Here is an 18,511-nt window from a genome sequence, read left to right as displayed (position 1 = left end):
TTTACATTTCAGTAAAGAATGCTAGTCGAGCAATAAGCACACTAGCTTCCCATTCTCGGTTTGACATGAATGAGTCTACATTTCTCCAGCTTATGGGAAAGTATGGATTTATCATAAGAACTACTATTCCAAGCTACAAGAGAAGGTTGGCTAAACCTAAATTTGGATGAACAGAGACACTGATACTAGTTTGCTTCCTCTGGAACTGAGGGAGAAAAATCTTTATATAGATAGATTCTTATTATTTACAAAAGAAAATTAAAAATAAGAATTTAAAAATGTTAAACAGTACATGCAGTTTCTGAGCCAAACCTTGCCAGTGGGCTGGTAGACATGGTTGGCCGAGCTTACTGCGAGGTTTGGCATGAACTCACGGAGGCAGGGGGCGGACACACCGGGGAAGCCTCGAGTGAAGAGCACAAGCAGAGGGGAGGCTGCCGCCTGGGCAGTCCCCGAAGGATCGCCTGATCTATCTGCACCCAGGCGTCTTGCCTGACATCTCAAGGAGGGCAAAGAACGAACACTCAGGATTCCTAGGTTAAATCTTAGAAATCTTTGTAGTGTGTGCTACCCAGGCGAGCTTCTAGCCTGCAACATCTTTTTAGTCAATAGCAGACCTTCTGAACCTCCAGAAGTGATGAGTGTGACATGGACCACACCCAGACCCCAGATCACACCCAGAGAGCACGGATGGCGCTCCAGAACCCAGAATGGCAGTATCTGCCATTGAACCACCCCAGGAAATAAAAGTGAAGCAAAGGCAAAAACCCAATCCATCAATGTTCAAAAACCAATTCACAAATGGTTTATATGATGACGGTCCCATTGCAACTACTAGCAAAAAGCAATATTGCCATTTTCTTTTATCAACAGAACCCGTCTGTTGCCTATGTATGCATAAACAGTCTCACAGTTATTAAAAGGAAATCTTGGTTAGACACAAAGCTTACATTTCCTTCAAGTTTTTGCCTTTAGGGAAAAAAAGCAAGAAAAGAAAGAAAGCAGCCTGAGGTCACAGCGTCAAGCTTCAAAGACAGCTCCGCTTCCACGTTTGGACAGCACTGGGACTTCCGCCAAAGCAAGGGCAGAAAGATGGACGGGAACACTGCGAGCGCAGTGCAGAAGCCATCGTTCTCATCTCACGGGCCAAAAACGTGAGTATATTTAATACCAGAGCCGTGATTTTTCTTTCTGCAAGCACTCAGGAGCCCCTTCAATAAGTTTATGTACTTAACTCCAGTAATAAATATAGATGCTTGCATGAACTTGACTCAAAAGTCAATCTGTGTCAGTTAAATCTTTTTTTTTTTTAATTTCAAGGTATTTTTTTCTTTTTGATGCAGTTGTAGATGGGACTGTGTTATTTCTCTCTCTCTCTCTTTTTTTTTCCCTTGGAGTATAATTGGTTTGCAATGCTGTGCTAGTTTCTGTACAACAGAAAAACTTTTTGCTATACAAGAAAGTGAGTCAGCTATATATACATAGATCCACTCCCTCCAAGCCTCCTTCCAACCTCCACTCAACAGTTAAAATTTATTCCTCTTAAAAAAGACAAAAATTAAATGTAAAGCTTGATTTCTGGCACACACTGAGAACCAGAGTAAGCCAGCAAACCCATCTTTCATACACTGACGTCAGGCATTCTGTGTGAGACAGGGCCAGGTACAACATTTGTGAAAACACAACCTTCATTCCAAAGGGGGGCTAAGGAGCACCCAGCGCTTGACCGCAGGGTTAGGCTCGCTGCTGAAAGTACAGGGCATTTTTTGTTGTTGTTGTGCTGTATTTTTTTTGAGAGAGAAGATTTTTCTTTAAAGATTTTCACCACAATCATCCTCATAGAAATCAAAGCTCAAAGGCAGAAAAGGAATGTTTATTTCATTCTAAAAAAGCCTCACTGTTACCAGGTACTTAGGAAATTTCATTTCATAATATGACAATTCATTAAAGGACTGATTTTCTGCCCTCCCTTCCTTCCTTCCTTTCTTTTACTTCCACTCAACTCAACTGAAATCTTGCTGTTTTGACAAGGGACAACCTATGTTTATTTCTAATGGAATAGTCTCATTAATTTCTTGAAACACTAATTTTTACCACCAGGGAAGTCCCTCATGGAAACACTGCCTTTCACCAAGGAACGCTAACGTGAAGGTCTTCTGTTCCTCCCTACTCACAGTCACCTCCCTTCTGAATTTCCAACAGCGCCTTGGTTTTCTTCCAAGGAACAGCTCGCCCTCCCTGCTGCTCGGAGCCTTGGCTATCTGTCAGCCATCCTCCCTTGGCCAAGGGGGAGAACACGACTCAAAGCAGTCAGGCAGACTCTCCCAAGAATCTGAAACTTGTGTCCAGCCATGGAAGGATGGAAAACAGCTCTGACATTTCGTTCCAAAAACATGCCCTCAAAGAAATGGTCACTAGTTCCTAGAAACTATATCTAGCATGTTCCCGGATTCCTACACATTCCAAAGATTATTTAACTATTGTATGAACCACTTCATTATCTACCAGTAAATATACTTTTTGCTTAAATTAGCCAGAGAAAGTTTATTTTATTTGCAACCAGAAATCTCTGAGTGATAGAAATGGAGCCACGTGGGCAGCGAGAGTATTTCCCCTTTCAAAACACAGTTTAGGAGCTATCTCAAAGAAACAACTTCAGCAAAAGATACTGAAACAGCAGAAAATTATTTGGCTTATTTTTCCAAGTGATCTTCAAAAATCCCAAACAAACAAGAAAAGACCTTAGCTTTTATCTCATTTTTTAACTAAATGCATTTAGAGAACACTTGTTCTATAAGTAGGAGAAATTAAAATTTGAGGGAAATTTGTCATGGGATATGCTAGAGCGTTCTTTTTTTCTTGCATAGAATCTATTCAGCGTCTGTTAGGCCCTTAGTAACCTTTAGATTGTGCATTCAGTTTTAAAGAAAGGAGCAAAAATAAGGACCAGGTATGAAGTGGCAGAAATATCTTGTAGACACTCTTTTTAAGAGACAAGGCATGATCAAGACACATAGGCACATGCCTTACAGCTCCCTATTAATAGAACTGATTTTGCAAATTTGACTTTAGTTATTAAATTTGCATGACATTTCAGAAGTATATTAAAAATGAGCTATTTAACCATCTACTGCAAAATTAATATGCTCAGCCACTAGTGACCTGTAACTTCATCAAAGCTGTGCCACATTTCTACAACGTAAACAGCTGGTAAAACTGAGAAAAAGCCAACACGTGACACTGCCTAAAAGCACAGCTGAGCCAGTGAAGCACTAGTAAGGCAAATAAGATAAAAAATGATCATCAGAACCAACATGGCTAGACTCCCAGGCCCCATGAATCTCTTTTAAGTTTTCCATACCTTGACCCTGGACAATGGTGCAAAGATAAGTAATCACAAAAAATGCTGGAAACACCCAGTACTGCATCTTGCAGTGAAAAATCTTCATTTTATTTCTTGTTTTCCGCATGGGATGTAACAGCAGTCCTAGAAACAGAGAGCACAGGGGTATTTTGAGAAGGCTGGACATAAAACATATGTAGTCATCTGGGACAGGCAAACAAGCCAACATGTGTGGGTATTGTCAGGACGTGAATCGATCCTTAGGGCATGCATATTTCACTCTAACATAAACTAGGAACAGGAATATTCTTTACAAGATGCTGTAAATGAAGAGAGTGATTGGGAATCCATGGTCACCCCCCTGTTTCACTAACACGGACTGATTCTGGATCTGACGAGGATACCGGGGGCAGCTGCACACTTAGAGCGCAGCACCTCTGAGGCGAGCAACTGCTTCCTGAGTCCTTCCCATAGTGAAGTCGTCGGTGGTCCTTCTACCCGGCAGCTCACTGAAGAAGGAGATGACTGGGACCTCTTTGGCGGCTTCTCAGCAGAACCCAGCTCTGCTCAGGAGGTGCTGTAAGTTGCCCACACAGGGTCCCCCTGGGAGGGTCACATAACTCACAGAGGCAGGTCTAGGGGATGGGAAGGACTTGGAGCACCGCGACTTCACGTGGAATGCAGCCCTTTGCTGCTGCTTGCTCTTCCAAAGTTCCTGTAAGACTGACACCAGTCAAGTCTTTAGAGATGACGAGTCAGGTCTCTGTGAGGCAAGACCTGGGCAGTGACGTGTCCGAGGGCCTCCAAGATTCTGTCCGTCTTGGGTCTGCGAGCAAGCCTTCACAGTGCTCCCAGGCCTGAATTTTTGCAATCCTAGACTGTCTCTGCAACTCATTGGATTACCCAAGAGTCCCTTTACCATCTGCTAATCAGACACTTTTTAGGGTCTAAAGAGCCCTCAGGGAACCCTCGTCCCAAGCTAACTTATCTTTCTTTTGTCTGCGTGTTATTGCTTTTATATCATGTCAATTTTGTATAACTGTTTTCTTCTAGATCTATGTTAATAACTAAAATTGACTGAGAGTATTCATTTCTTAAAAGGTCTGGTGTCAAGATCATTCTAGCTTCATTTTTAAAAATGTTAGAAAGTTTTCTATATTTTCATTGTTTTGCAATAGCTTAAGTACCATGAGAATGACATACTCTCTAAAAGCCAAAGAATAATTTGAGAGAGAAAAATCATATGAGCCTATTCCCTTTAGGAAGCTATTTCCTACACAACTTTTGTCTTATTTATAAATCTACTTAGCTTATTTACTTCTTGGTTTTCTAGTCTGGATATTTTCCCATGAAGTTATTCTTCTAATTTTTTTTAATTTTAAATTTATTTTTTAATTGAAGGATAATTGCTTTACAGCATTGTGTTGGTTTCTGCCAACATCAACACGAATCAGCCACAAGTATACATATGTCCCCTCCCTCTGAAACCTCCCTCCCACCTCCCTCCCCATCCTGCCCCTAATCTTTTCATTTTGATTTTCACATTTATTAGCACAGAGTTGTGTGATCTCTCAATAGACAACATATTTTCTGGTTATAGCTCCATTTACTGTTGCTATTGTTTACTGGCTAAGTCGTGTCCGACTCTTTATGATCCCTCGGACTGTAGCCCACCAACTCCTCTGAATATGGGATTTCCTAGGCAAGAATACTAAAATGGGTTGCCAATTCCTTCTCCAAGGGATCTTCCAAACCCAGGGATTGAAGCACATTTCCTGCACTGCAAGCGGATCCTTTACAGCTGAGCCACTTGGGAAGGCTCCACTCTCAGCATCAAACTGACATTTTCCTACCTTTCTCTTTTCTCTCCAAAACGGACAAGCTAAATATTTGTCCAGATTACAATTTTTAGAGGATAGTTTTTTTTTTAACTTGCAATATTAGCTCTGTACTTATCTTTGCTTTTCTGCTCTTATTTTTGTTGTTGTTGTTGTTCTTTTTGTTTATTTAGTCCTTAATGCAATATTCTTTATTTGAAGCCATTAATTTTTCTCTGGATATGCTTGGGCAGCCACATACAAGCTTTAATTGCCTTTTTAACACAAGAGTTATTTCAGTGAATGTAGCAAAAGATAACTCTATGAACCTTCAAAACAATATGATTTAAGATGATTCATGCACTTAAACTTAATCTGGTTTTATTCCAGAGTAACACAGTATATCCAGAGAAATAATTATATTCCTTCAAGTAATCATTCATAAAAAATTTTTCTTGGCAACTACTTTTTATAATATCCAGTGACAGTCTAGCATGCAACTCTTTCATGTTGCAACTAAAGGAAGATACACGTGCTTTAATAATCACATAAATAATCACGTTAGGGTCCTATAATAAAAAAAATTATAGAATGTACTCATTTATATTTAGAGGTCCAAAAAATATCTCCCCCAAACAGCCTACCAGGCTTCCAAAATGCTAATTACTAAAGAATATTTTAAATTAAGACATTCACATATAGGAAGCCCCTTAAAATTCCTAATGGAATGGGCAACATAATGAGTCGCAATTTTATATATAATATATATGGCTTTTTAGCCTGGATGAGTTTATTATTAATTTGTTACAGATTAGTGAACCAACTATTTGTCAGAGCACAGAAGAAATGGGACAAACGGAGAATTCAAACTAAATACAGGGAGAAAGGCCCGAGTCATAGAGACCTCTAACCCTACCAAGGCAGGTAGAACAAGATTGGGTGGGTCATCCCAGGGGTCGTGGGACTACCCAGGCAGCGCTAGAGGTAAAGAGTCTGCCTGCAGTGCAGCAGACCCGGGTTCGGTCCCTGGGTTGGGAAGATCCCCTGGAGGAGGGCGTGGCGACCCACCCCATATTGTTGCCTGGAGACCCCATGGACAGAGGAGCCTGGCGGGCTACAGTCCCCGGGGTCACAGAGTTGGACACAACTGAAGCGACTTGGCACGCGCACACTCCAGAGGGCTGTGACTTTTCTGTAGACAGAAGGCCTGATTATGGGGGGTCTGAACAGATATAGGAGCAGGCATCAGCTCCATCAGGACCAAGACCATGCCCCTCAAAGGAGAACTGCACAGTGGAATCACTCTCAACCCAAAACAAATATTCTAAGATTTTGTTCCCCAAATATTACAACCACAAGGCTCAACGAGAGCATGGCAAAGCGAGAGGTAAGCACCAAGCGGGGGTTTTCTCAGGCATCCCACAGTGCTGCGCTAACACAGGACAGGAAGCCCTTTTCCAAGCTGCAGTGCAAAGTACTGCTCACCGAAGCACGGCAGTCCAGTGCAGGCCCGGCATGCGAGGCAGCGCCTACCATGCCACGTGAGAAGCCGATCTGCATGGCACACACTATAAACAAATAACAAACCAGTGAACAAGTAACAGACCAGTGAATGGCTGCTGCCCTTGTCTTGGCAACTGCTTTCTGAAAACTGCTTGTTATTGCTGTTGTTCAGCCACTAATTCACGTGCGACTCTCTGCGACCCCGTGGACTGCAGCACGCCAGGCTCCCCTGTCCTTCACCATCTCCCAGAGTTTGCTCAAATTCACATTCATTGAGACAGTGACACCATTCAACCATCTCATCCTCTGTCATCCCCTTCTCCTCTTGCCCTCAATCTTCCCCAACATCAGGGTCTTTTCCAATGAGTCAGCTCATCAGGTGGCCAAAGTATTGGAGTTTCAGCTTCAGTACCAGTCCTTCCTTGCATATTATTTATACAGAAAAAAAACTGTAGCCATAGCTTTTCTTTAAATTCTTCCTTTCTTATTGTTTATTTTAAATGAGATTAAGTAATACCATATTGGGAGAAGTGGAATTTTCGTTTTCCCAAGGTTTTATGCCAAGTCTTTCATTTGGACAGTAAAATAGGGGCGAGAAAAAAATTCCAATTTCTGCTAAACTGCCATGAGATATTTTTAAAATGTCAAAGCCTAATTTGCTGAAACATTGCCTAAAACCTTGCACAAAACAAATAACGCTGCCTTTATTTTTTATTTTTTTTGGCTTAACAACATCATGTTAGAAATGGCCATTTAGCTGTATTACTACAGAAGGTATAAACTCAATTTGGGGAAAGTTGATAATGTTTAGCACAAGTTTTCTCAAAACACTGTTACTCGATTATGCAATCAGTAACTTAAAACTATCCCCATTAGGACTAACTGACCTGTCCTCTACTTCATATGTTTGTTTTATCCAATCTCATTTATACAATTAAGTTTAAGAAGGAGCAGAGGCCTTATGCAAGCCAGTTTTATCAAAATCCCTTAAAATATTTATCCTAAAGTTTGTGTAAACTACTCATATAAACACACATGCACACACACACAAAGACTTAACACACACATACATGCAAAGCTGGATAATGTTCTACTCAGTCAGTGCTGACATCCAAGAAAACCATAAACTGGTTGCCAGCCATCTGGGATACCCGGCCCTGCGAGAGACTGTTGTTTGTAGTTTCAGGATTTTCACTCCAGCAGTCACTACCGAGAGTCCTACCATAACCAAAGCTCTCTGCTCGTGTTAGTCCCTCAGTCGTGTCCAACTCTTTGTAATAGCCCTGACTGTAGCCCACCAGGCTCTGCTGTCCACGGCATTCTCCAGGCAAGAGCACTGGAGTGGGTTGCCATTCCCTTCTCCAGGGGATCTTCCCGACCCAGGGATGGAACCCAGGTCTCCTGCATTGCAGGAGGATTCTTTACCCTCTGAGCCACCAAGCCACTCTACTCTAAGGGAGATACAAAATTTCCTACTATATGATCCCTGTGTCAGCTCACTTATAATTTTATTGAAAAAGAAGACCACAAGCAAATTTACAAAACTAAATGAAGTAAGTGCGAAATACATCAGAGGTGACACAGACTGGAGCTGTGAGTAGAAATCTGGGCGTGAGGAAGACGTACCCACCAATGACTTGCTGGGGGCCCCCGACTAACTAGTGTAACCACTCCATGACTTGGTTTCTTTATCTGTAAAATGTGCACTCAAACATCTACCTTATAGGATTGTGATGATGTAAATCATGTACTTAGAAACACAGGTGGCTCTCAAAAAGTTCTAACCAGCAGCATGCTAGCAACAAGTTGAAAGAATGTAAGGCAAAGGCAGTTAAATCATCAATGAATTTACTGCTTGGGTAGATCCTAAAGGACGAAGAGACTCAACAAGTCTTTATCTCCCCCATCTCATGAAGGCTGTGGGATGAACTTGGTATAAAGGTTTAGACAAAGACAGAAGATCCAGATAAGGACACAGGCACCATTATCTGCATGGCTGAACTACTTTAAACTTTTCTAAGAACATTCCTATCCATTTTTTATCCTTGTCCAGATGACAGCTCTGTACAGGTTCAAAATCATCAACCATAAGAAGACTTGGAATATTTGACTTAAGAATAATTCATAGACTTAGCAGTTCTGGTTGACAAGCCCATGCAAAGAACATTTGAAAGACATGGGAATGATTAAGCATGAATTAAGCCTAGGAAAAATAAGACTCAGAAGCACATAACAGATGTCTTCAAATATTTGAAGGGCTTTCACGTGGAAGATAAACCAAGATCATTTTGTGCAGCTTCTGCAAAAAGCACCAGAATCAACAGAGGGAGCCACCCGGACGTGGATTTGGACCGAAACATTCTCCAGCACTCAGGACACGCTTGTCCCTCTTACTCGCAGGTCTGAGAAAGCAGCTGGCTGCGTCACACCCGTGAGAGATGCTGTAGAGGGAGTCCTGGGTTTGTGGCAGGGGACTGAACAAAATGACCTTTATGTTCGAACTCTTTCTGGACTCTGTGGTTTAGTCACTAACCCGTGTCCAACTCATTGTGACCCCATGGACTGCAGCCCGCCAGGCTCCTCTGTCCATGGGATTCTCCAGGCAAGAACACTGGAGTGGGCTGCCATTTCCTTCTCCAGGGGATTTCCTGACCCAGGGATCGAACCCCTGTGTTCTGCATTGGCAGGTGGATTCTTTACCACGGAGCCACCTGGGAAGCCCTTTTCTGGGTTCTACATTATTACTCTAATATCCATTTTAACTTCTTGGAGATAGCACACTCCAGGAGTAGCAGAGGACAGAGGAGCCGGGCCCGCTGTGTTCGCAGGGTGGCAGAGTTGGCCACGACTTAGCCACTGAATAACAACAGATGCATCTCATAGGAGAACTTTACAGCCAGCTGATGATCGGGGTCTACAGATTTGTAGATAAGAAAGCAAAGACTAAGAACAGGGCTGATGTTACAGCCCAGGGTGCTGACGTGGCTAGTTTTCCTAATTTCTTCTCTCCAGTGAAAGTACCACTAGAGAGCACCTCCTCACGTCTAGAATAACCAAAAGGCTTTTCAGGATTGGTTAAGAAGTCTACTTAGAAACAGACCTTGGAGGAAATCAGTGTTTATCACTCTTTTCTGTTAGCCTCACGACACAGGAGAAAAGAGCTCTAAGTTAGAAATAAAGCCCTAGTTGTGTTACTGTTAGCTTGGTGACTGTCTTTCTTCCTCTGAGCGAACTCCCCACTGTGCAGGCATTGAGATTAGAAATCAAGTGGAAAGCCACAGTCTTATTAGCATAAAGTGTCAAAGGGCAGAAGAGTTCAGGAATGCCAGGGACTAAAATTGAGAAAGGGTGCCTCAGAAAAGAGTGAGCCACAAGTAGGGTGAACGACACTCAAACAAAAACAACGACCACGCCCTCGAGTTCTGGACAATGCAGAGTAAAGGGTCCATTAGGGCTCCCCGAGAGCTCAGTGATTGGAAAAGACGCTGATGCTGGGAAAGACTGAGGGCCGGAGGAGAAGGGGCGACAGAGGATGAGATGGCTGGATGGCGTCACCGACTCGATGACGACACGAGTTTGAGTGAACTCCGGGAGTCGGTGATGGACAGGGAGGCCTGGCATGCTGCAGTCCATGGGGTCACAAAGAGTCAGACACGACTGAAAGATTGAACTGAACTGAACTGATAGGTCAGTTGGTAAAGAATCCACCTGCAGTGCAGCAGACCCTGGTTCAATTCCTGGGTCTGGAAGATCCCCTGGAGAAGGGAAAGGCTCCCCATCCCAGCGTTCTGGCCTGGAGAATTCCATGGGCTGTGTAGTCCGTGGGGTTGCAGAGAGTCGGACACGACTGAGCGGCTGTCACCTTCACTAGTCAGTAAACTTAGCAATCATACATGAATATACACTTAATATAATAATTCCACTCTGTCAGCTATTAACTGATATTTATTGAACACTGCATCCAATAACTACAGGATACATCTTTAAAAAATTTTTTTCTTACAAAGTAGGCATTGTAAAATGAGTAGGCCCTAAAATGAGAGCTCATAAACTTCAAAAGCCTCAAAGTTTGCAGAGTTTGTTTTCTGACAACAGAATTAAATTAGAAATTAATCATATATCTTTACAAACTCAAAATGGAAATTAAGCAACTTGCTTCTAATTAATCCATGGGTCAAATGAGAAATCACAATGGAAATTTTAAATTTTAAAAATAGTTGAAAGGGAATAAAAATAAGATTTTCCACCTGAAAATCTGTGGAATGCAACCTAAGAATTAGAGATAAATATTCACATAAGAAATAAGAAAGATTTAAAAATCAATGATCTAATTTTTCACTTAGAGACAGAAAAAGAAGAGCAAAAAAAACCCTAATTAAGTTGAAGGAAAGGATTAATAAAGGTAAGCATAAAAACCAAAGATACCTGAAACAAATATTAGTGGAAATTAACAAGGCTAAAATTTGTTTATTTAAAATATTAATAAAAGTGAAAAATCTTTAGAAAGGGTGATCAGTCTCCAACAAATCGCCTCTGCTTCTTATCCCATTGTGACTCTCCAGCTAACTTCACGGCCCCAGTAACTCTACTTTCTGAGTCTTGGGTACTGGAAGACATGTAGGTGGGCAGTTTAACCCATACTCCACAACGTTCAGAGCGCATTACAGCCCATCGATAGATATTGATTGCGTGATCAGTGACTGAGTGGCCAGGGCTGAGGCGCACACAGCCAGCGCACCGCACGCCCTGCAGCTGGCCGAGGCTGAGGAACGCTGGAAAGGCAGAGGCCTTCTCTCCAGCTCGTGTGCAAAACTGATCTCCAGAGAAACAGCGCCCTTTCTCCTCCCAACAGGTCTACCCCCAAGGGACTTTCTTCTAAATCCCAGAAAGACCTTATGTAGGATCGGAGCAGCCCAGTGAATGGCTCAAATGCAAAGGGGTGTGTGTGTGTCGGGGGGAAGCGTGTGTGTGTGTGGGTGTGTGTGTGAGGGTGGGTGTGTGTGTGTGGGTGTGTGTGGGTGTGTGTGTATGTGGGTGGGTGTGGGTGTGTATGTGGGGGGGTATGGGTGTGTGTGTGTGGGTGTGGGTGTGTGTGGGGTGTGTGTGGGTGGGGGTGTGTGGGTGTGTGTGGGGGTGTGGGTGTGTGTGTGGTGTGGGTGTGTGTGGGGGGGTGTGTGTGGGGGGGTGGGTGGGTGTGGGGTGTGGGTGTGGGTGTGTGGGTGTGTGTGGGTGTGTGTGTGTGTGTGTGTGTGTGGGTGGGTGTGGGTGTGTGGTGTGTGTGTGTGGGTGTGGGTGTGTGTGTGTGGTGTGTGGTGTGTGTGTGGGTGGGGGTGTGGGTGTGTGTGTGGGTGGGTGTGTGTGTGGGTGTGTGTGTGTGTGTGTGTGTGTGGGTGTGTGTGTGTGTGTGGGGGGGTGTGGGTGTGTGGGTGTGTGTGGGTGTGGGTGTGTGGGTGGGTGTGGGTGTGTATGTGAGGGCTATGGGTGTGTGTGTGTGGGTGGGTGTTGGTGTGTGTGTGGGGTGTGGGTGTGTGGTGTGGGGGTGGGTGTGGGTGTGGGGTGTGTGTGTGGGTGTGGTGTGGGTGTGGTGTGGGTGTGTGGGTGTGTGTGGTGTATGTGTGGGTGTGTGTGTGGGGGGGGTGTGTGGGGGGGGGGTGTGTGGGTGTGTGGGGGGGTGTGTGGGTGGGGGGGTGTGTGGGTGGGGGGGTGGGGGTGTGTGTGGGGGGGAGGTGTGTGTGGGTGTGTGTGTACGGGTGTAGGTGTGGGGGTGTCTGTGTGTGTGAGTGTGGGTGTGTATGGGTGTGTGGGGGTGTGTGTGTGCACACGCTCAATTGCATCAGATGTGTCCAATAATTTGCGACCCCATGAACCTGGCCAGGCTCCTCTGTCCACGGGATTTTCCCAGTAAGAATAATGGAGCGGGTTACCATTTCCTACTCGAAGGGATCTTCCTGACCCAGGGATCGAACCCTCGCCTCCTGTGTCCCTGTATTGCAAGCAGATTCTTCACCCGTGAGCCACCAGAGAAGCCAAATGCAAGGTATCTGACTGCAGGTCATCCTGAGAAACGTAGCTGCCCAGCCTTAACTTAGGCTGCTGTGAATCCTACATGATAGAAGAGCCATCCCCAGAGCACAGCAAATTGCAGTGACAGTTTCTTGGCTCAGGAATGCTCCATCACTTGGCTTTTTTTGTTGTTATTGTTTGTTAAGGACAAAGCAATGTGAATCGCTTCTAACTGAAGTCTGTATCTGCGAGCATCACAGAGGCTAGCCGCACATCCAGGACAGACATCTCACCCTTTAGGAAGGCTTCCCTGATCTTCCAAGTCTGGCCAGATGCTGCTCCTGGGTTTCCTACAGTAGCAATCTTTATTTTCCATTCTAAACCTCGATAGAACATGGTTTTTTTAGTATCAGTTCAGCATGTTCCCCTTTGCAAAAGCAGACAGAAAGCCATCCAGGAGTAAATCTTCATTGAATAGAAGACCCCCTCACCCCTACCCCCAACCCCAGAAGTACTCCTAGCTACAGACACAAGTTGTGACACTTGGAAAAGCTCAGCAAAGCCTAGCCTCTCTCTAATCAGTTTTCATAGCTCAGCTTACCTCTGTGTGTGTGTGTGGCGGGGAGGGAGAACCAAACACAGCTCCCTAAAATTAGAAGTCAGGGACCCTTGCCTTGAGTTCCCACAAAGGCCCACTGGCAGAAAAATTCATCAAGAGCACTGATTTCAAAAAATGACCTTGAAGTATAAGGTGAAAATTAAATAAAAAATTTACCGTGAAGAAATGCAAAGTCTAGACTCTTAAGCTCTGACTTAAAAAGTTGTCAGAAATTCCTGTAGCCTTCCTCGTCAGAATCCCCCCAAAAAACAGAGAGCAGAGAGAGAGAAGAGGGAAAGCAGAAAGAAGGGGGAAAAGGTGAAGAGAAGAAGGAAGCAGCAGAGCAGAGAACCCAGCGCTGCCGTGCAGTCTGCACCGGGTCAGTCCAGGCCTGGAAGCGACACTGCAGGGGCCCGTCCCCCTGCTTCCTGGAGGAGAACCCCGTGAAGCCCAGAGACGCCGCGGGGGGACAGGGCCCGGAGGCCACGCCCCCTGTCCGCCCCGCCGCCCCCGCCCCGCAACGCGCAGGGCCCACGTCTCACGCAGACATTACTTTAATCCCCATTCTGCCACTTGCCGGCTCTGGGACCCCAGGCTGGTAGTTTACATCTCGGTGATCTTATCTTTAGAAGAAGGACAACATTTTCGTCCACGAGGAACTGGGAGACTTGCATTGTTTCTGAGAGAGAACAGGGCAGGGACCCAGGCAGGAACTCAAAATACACGCCAGTCTCCACCGCACACCCACCCACGTCCCCAGGAGACCAGGATGAGGCCCGCTCTTCACAAGGCTCCCTCTACAGAGAAGAGTAGCAGAGCTCCGCACTGCGTGCTTTTTCAGTTACAGGAGAGGAGACGCAAGCGGAGACCTCCCTGACAGCCATCGCCAGCGGAGCAAAGCTGCTCAAGAGGACGCCGATTACTGGCCTGGCCCTCGGTTTTCCTCCTCTCACCTCCCCCCAGCCCCCCGCCCCTCCCCCGGCCCTTTACCGTTTGCTGTCTACACATCTCATAATCCCGGATAATGTTAGCTCAGAGGTGCTCAAACACCATCACCTCAGCCTGAGGCACACAGGAAGGCCCTCATCCCTGAAAGGAACCTTGGGCTACACTCCACAGGCTGGGCAAACAGCAGTCATTTGGTTGAGCTTGGATTAAAATGACAGCAAATATGTGGCTCATAGAGTCACGAACTGCAGACTCCCAGCTTAAAACAGGCAAAAGCTCTCTGTGTTTTACTAAGTGACTCGAGGAAGGATTTAAGAGTCAAAGGGCGTGTACCCCAAGGAGACTTTTGCTGGGCTGAAGCTGGCTCCAGCGCCCTTCCTATCATACCCATTTGCTCACTCCATCCTTTAAAGCCAGCGTTGGTGGACTCCCAAACCCAAGATTTGCGTGGAAGGAGGCCCCAGGAGCTCTCTGAAATCCACAGCTGGACCGTTAGCAGCAGGATCCACGCCAAAGGACTCCTCCCATCCATCCTAAGTTTGGGACCTGCCCAAAACTGCTCCAGGAATTCTGAGGGGCTCCACGGAGTCCTTCCCAGGGTGTCACTGAGAGGCCCCACCAGGGAGGCTTCTGTCCTTTCAAAGGGACCCCCAGGAGGTCAGGGATGCAGTGGAGGTCCAGGTCTCACCTGGCTCAGGGCCCTCGGGCAGAGGGAGAGACTCCCAGTGCTGAGGATAGAGCGTCCTGTGCGTAATGGATAAGCCTGGAAAACACCTCAGGAGGTGAAAGACGCCAGTCACGCAGGCCCACACACACTGCCTGCTTCCGCTTATATGAAACGTCAGCAGAAAGTCGAGGAGCAGTTGCCAAGGGTGTGGGGGGTGGGGGGCGGTTATGGCTTGGTTGGGGGAAAATGAGAATTATACTGCGGATAGGTACAGATTTTTTTTTTTTTTTGGAGTGATACAATGCTCTAAAATTGGTTGTGGGGACAGTGGTACAACTCCATGAATACACGAAAAACCACTGAATTGCACACATGTGTGGTATATGAATTATAACTCGATAAAGTTGCTTTTTTAAAAAATGCTTCCCTGAAGTCTGTCTTACAGTAACCACACCCTTGGGACCAGGTTCAAAGGAAATCCTTTCAAGTTGCTCTTTTGAAGCAACCCAAAGTGCAAGTGTTATCCACGCATTCACTGACTCCCTCTCTCAGACCACACTTTCCAGTGATGGCTGCGGGCAGAGCGGACCCCCTTGTCAGAAACACAGCATCGCTCCCCTCCCTGCATCCAGCTTCGCCTCTGTGCTGGGTGCTAGGGCCTCCTTACCACACCCGACAGCCAGGAAGGCCCCTAACTCTCTGTAGCTGAGGAGCTCTGGAGTCTTTAGGGGGAGAGTTTCAGGGAAACTCTTTCCCAATTCTGCTCCCCACAGGGCCACCAAACATCCGCATATTTTTAGGGTTTTGCCCTCCACCACCCCCTTTTGCTGCTGCAGGCAGCTGACACTCCAAAATTTCCAGAAGTGAATCCAGAATTCGCAGAGGGAAAGAGGCTCTGAGTGCGGCTGCACACGGCGTCCCGGGGTCAGCGGAGGGTTGGGGTCCAGGTTCCCGAGAGCGGCACGCCAGCCTCCCGTGAACACCCGCCCTGGGGACAGAGTCTCAGCAGAGCGGGCGATTCCGGGTCCCCGAGCTCCGCGCCACCGGGAGCTCCCCGAACAGGACGCAAGCCCCCAGCTCCTAGATGAGGGTGTCCGTGGCTGCAATTGTGGCAGGCAGCGCTCAGACCCTTGTTAGGACCGAAGTCACCCCAGGGCACAACGCCGCTCCTCCCGCGGGGCGCTAACCCTGTCTTGTCTGTGCTGTGCTTAGTCGCTCAGTCATGTCGGACCCTGTGAGACCCCGTGGACTGTAGCCCGCCAGCTCCTCTGTCGATGGGATTCTCCAGGCAGGAATACTGGAGTGGGTAGCAGTTCCCTCCGCCAGGGCATCTTCCCGACCCAGGGATCGAACCCACGTCTCCCGCATTTCGGGCAGATTCTTTACCAGCTGAGCCACCGGGGAAGCCCAAGAATACTGGAGCGGGTAGCCTATTCCCTTCTCCAGGGCATCTTCCCCACCCAGGAATGGAACCAGGGTCTCCCGCAACGCAGGTGGGATCCTTAGCTGCCGGTGCGCTGCTGCTACTGCTAAGTCACTTCAGTCGTGTCCGACTCTGTGTGACCCCATAGACGGCAGCCCACCAGGCTCCCCCGTCCCTGGGGTTCTCCAGGCAAGAGTATTGGAGTGGGGTGCCATTGCCTTCTCCAATGCAGGAAAGTGAAAAGTGAAAGTGAAGCCGCTCAGTCGTGTCCGACTCTTAGCGACCCCATGGACTGCAGCCTACCAGGCTCCTCCGTCCATGGGATTTTCCAGGCAAGAGTATTGGAGTGGGGTGCCATTGCCTTCTCCGGTGCGCGGGGCCAGCTAAATCCCAGCTGGCGCGGAGGTTCGCCTCCCCCCCAGCCGCGCGCATTAGAGGGCCTGAGGCAGCGAGCAGCTCCGAGGGGTGAAAGGGGGCGAGGGGTTGGGAAGCCCGGGAAGAGAAGGCCCTCCAGCGCCGCAGCCTGGCGGTGCATCTTAAAGCCGCGACCTCCTGGGTCCGGACACCGAAGCAAAGCGCGCGAAGCAGCCGCGTTTCCGGACGCAGAGACGTGGACGAGCCGCCGCTGCTGCCCACACCCTGCGGCGCTGCGGGCTCGCTCCTCTTTTCGACTAGCAGCTGGTGCCCAGAGCTCATCACCCGCCGGTGTCTGGGTGAGTTTTGCAGCCCGTGATCTCCATCGACGGTTCTCCCAACTGACCCTTGAGTGCTGAGTGCTTAGCCGTCAGTCGTGTCCGACTCTGCGACCCCATGGACTGTAGCCCCGCCAGGCTCCTCCGTCCATGGGGTTTCCCAGGCAAGAATACTGGAGTAGGTTGCCATTCCCTTCTCCAAGGGATCTTCCCGGCCCAGGGATCGAGCCCGTGTCTCCTGCGTTGCAGGCGGATTTTCTACCTGCTGAGCCATGCTTTTTGTTTGTAACACACACAGTCCTCCAAAGCAATCCCTAAGCCCCTTTCTCACCATAACGGAGCCTTTAGGAGGTCCTTTCTGCTTGAAAATGCTGGCGTCTACCGTCTGGAAGCCAAACCCGCTCCCTCCCGCAGATCGCTCGCCGCCCGCCAGCCCCGGGGCGAAGGCTCGAGAGAGCAGCACCGGCGTATGCCGAGCAGCGCTCAGACCTCGCTGCCCGGCGAGCGGGCGGGACGCGGCGGGCGCGCCTCCAGTCCCTCAGCGCCGCGGGCAGCGCGGGCGCGCGAAGAGCAGGTCCCTGGAGGCGCCCCGCGTCCGCAGGGGACTCGCCGCCTGGGCTTTCCCTCCCTCAGGAACAGACTCTCAAGGCCGACGAGAGAGGGAAGCAGAGGTTGGCACTGACCTGCGCCCGCGAGACTCCAGCCCAGGCCGCGTGGCTCTCGGTGCCCGGGGCCCGTCCCAGTTCCGCCGCGAGTCCGTTCTCCCGCGCGCTGCCCGCCCGGCGCCCCTTTAATTGGCCTGCCCCCGCTCCACCCCCGCTCGCCCGCCCGGAGCCGCCTCCTCTCCGGCGCTCCCTCCTGCGGGGCGCCCGGGATCAGATAAGAGCGGAGGGAGGCGCGCTGGCGGCCGCTTATGAAGCGGGAGGCGGCGACGGGGGCGGGGGAGGCAGGCTGGGCCCCCGGGCAGCGCCCCCAGTCCCCAACGACTCCCCGCTCCTCCCGCCGCCCTGGACACGCCCGGGGGCCGCCCAGCGCCGCGGCCGCGAGTGTGGGGCCAGGGAAGAGCCGCTCGGGCCGTCCCCGCGCACCAAGGCCGGCGGGCGGCCTCGCCAGGTCAGTGTCCGTGAGCAGGTGCCGCGTGCAGGCCTTCTCAGCCCCCAGAAGCCCGGTCCGGGCGCCCGGGGGACCCTCGGCCGGGACTGCTCGGCCGCCCGGTGCTAAGACTCCAGGCTTCTCCTGCCAGGGACGCGGGTTCCAGCCCTGGCCCGGGAACTGAGATCGCGCGCGCTCTGCGGCACGGCCCCAAAAAACAAAAGAGGGGACCCCGTCTCCCTCTCCAGGAACTAGGGCAGCGACGCGCGGACGTGAGCAGGCGCGCCGCCCGGGAGCGCTCCCAGGCGCTTCGGTGCGTTTGAAGGGACGGGCGTCGGCGGGGCCCCCGGGCGCAGGCCCCCCCTGACCGAGATCCCGAGTGAGGAAGTCTGCGCCGAGGCCGGGGTCGAGCCCCCCAAACCCCG

At 48.8% G+C, this 18,511-nt stretch overlaps 1 protein-coding gene across 7 annotated transcripts in view; it reads right to left on the bottom strand.

Moving 5' to 3' along the window:
* The window catches only part of COL14A1 (collagen type XIV alpha 1 chain), a 233,440-nt gene extending 215,681 nt beyond the window's left edge, over positions 1-17,759 (bottom strand). For all 7 annotated transcript variants that reach the window (XR_009740970.1, XR_009740971.1, XM_061439527.1 and 4 more), the window contains exons 1-2: positions 17,678-17,759; positions 3,362-3,487 (exon numbers count right to left, since the gene is read on the bottom strand). Coding sequence is in view for 5 of the 7 variants with exons in the window: in XM_061439527.1 (XP_061295511.1) it covers positions 3,362-3,470 (109 nt within the window). In the remaining 2 variants the exon portion in view is untranslated. The remainder of the gene's footprint in view (positions 1-3,361; positions 3,488-17,677) is intronic.
* Between the last annotated feature and the right edge of the window lie 752 nt (positions 17,760-18,511).

Source organism: Bos javanicus, chromosome 14, assembly GCF_032452875.1.
Source record: "Bos javanicus breed banteng chromosome 14, ARS-OSU_banteng_1.0, whole genome shotgun sequence".
NCBI classification, from domain to species: Eukaryota; Metazoa; Chordata; class Mammalia; order Artiodactyla; family Bovidae; genus Bos; species Bos javanicus.
Note: the sequence above shows the minus strand (reverse complement) of the source record. Positions and strands in the feature narration are given on the sequence as shown.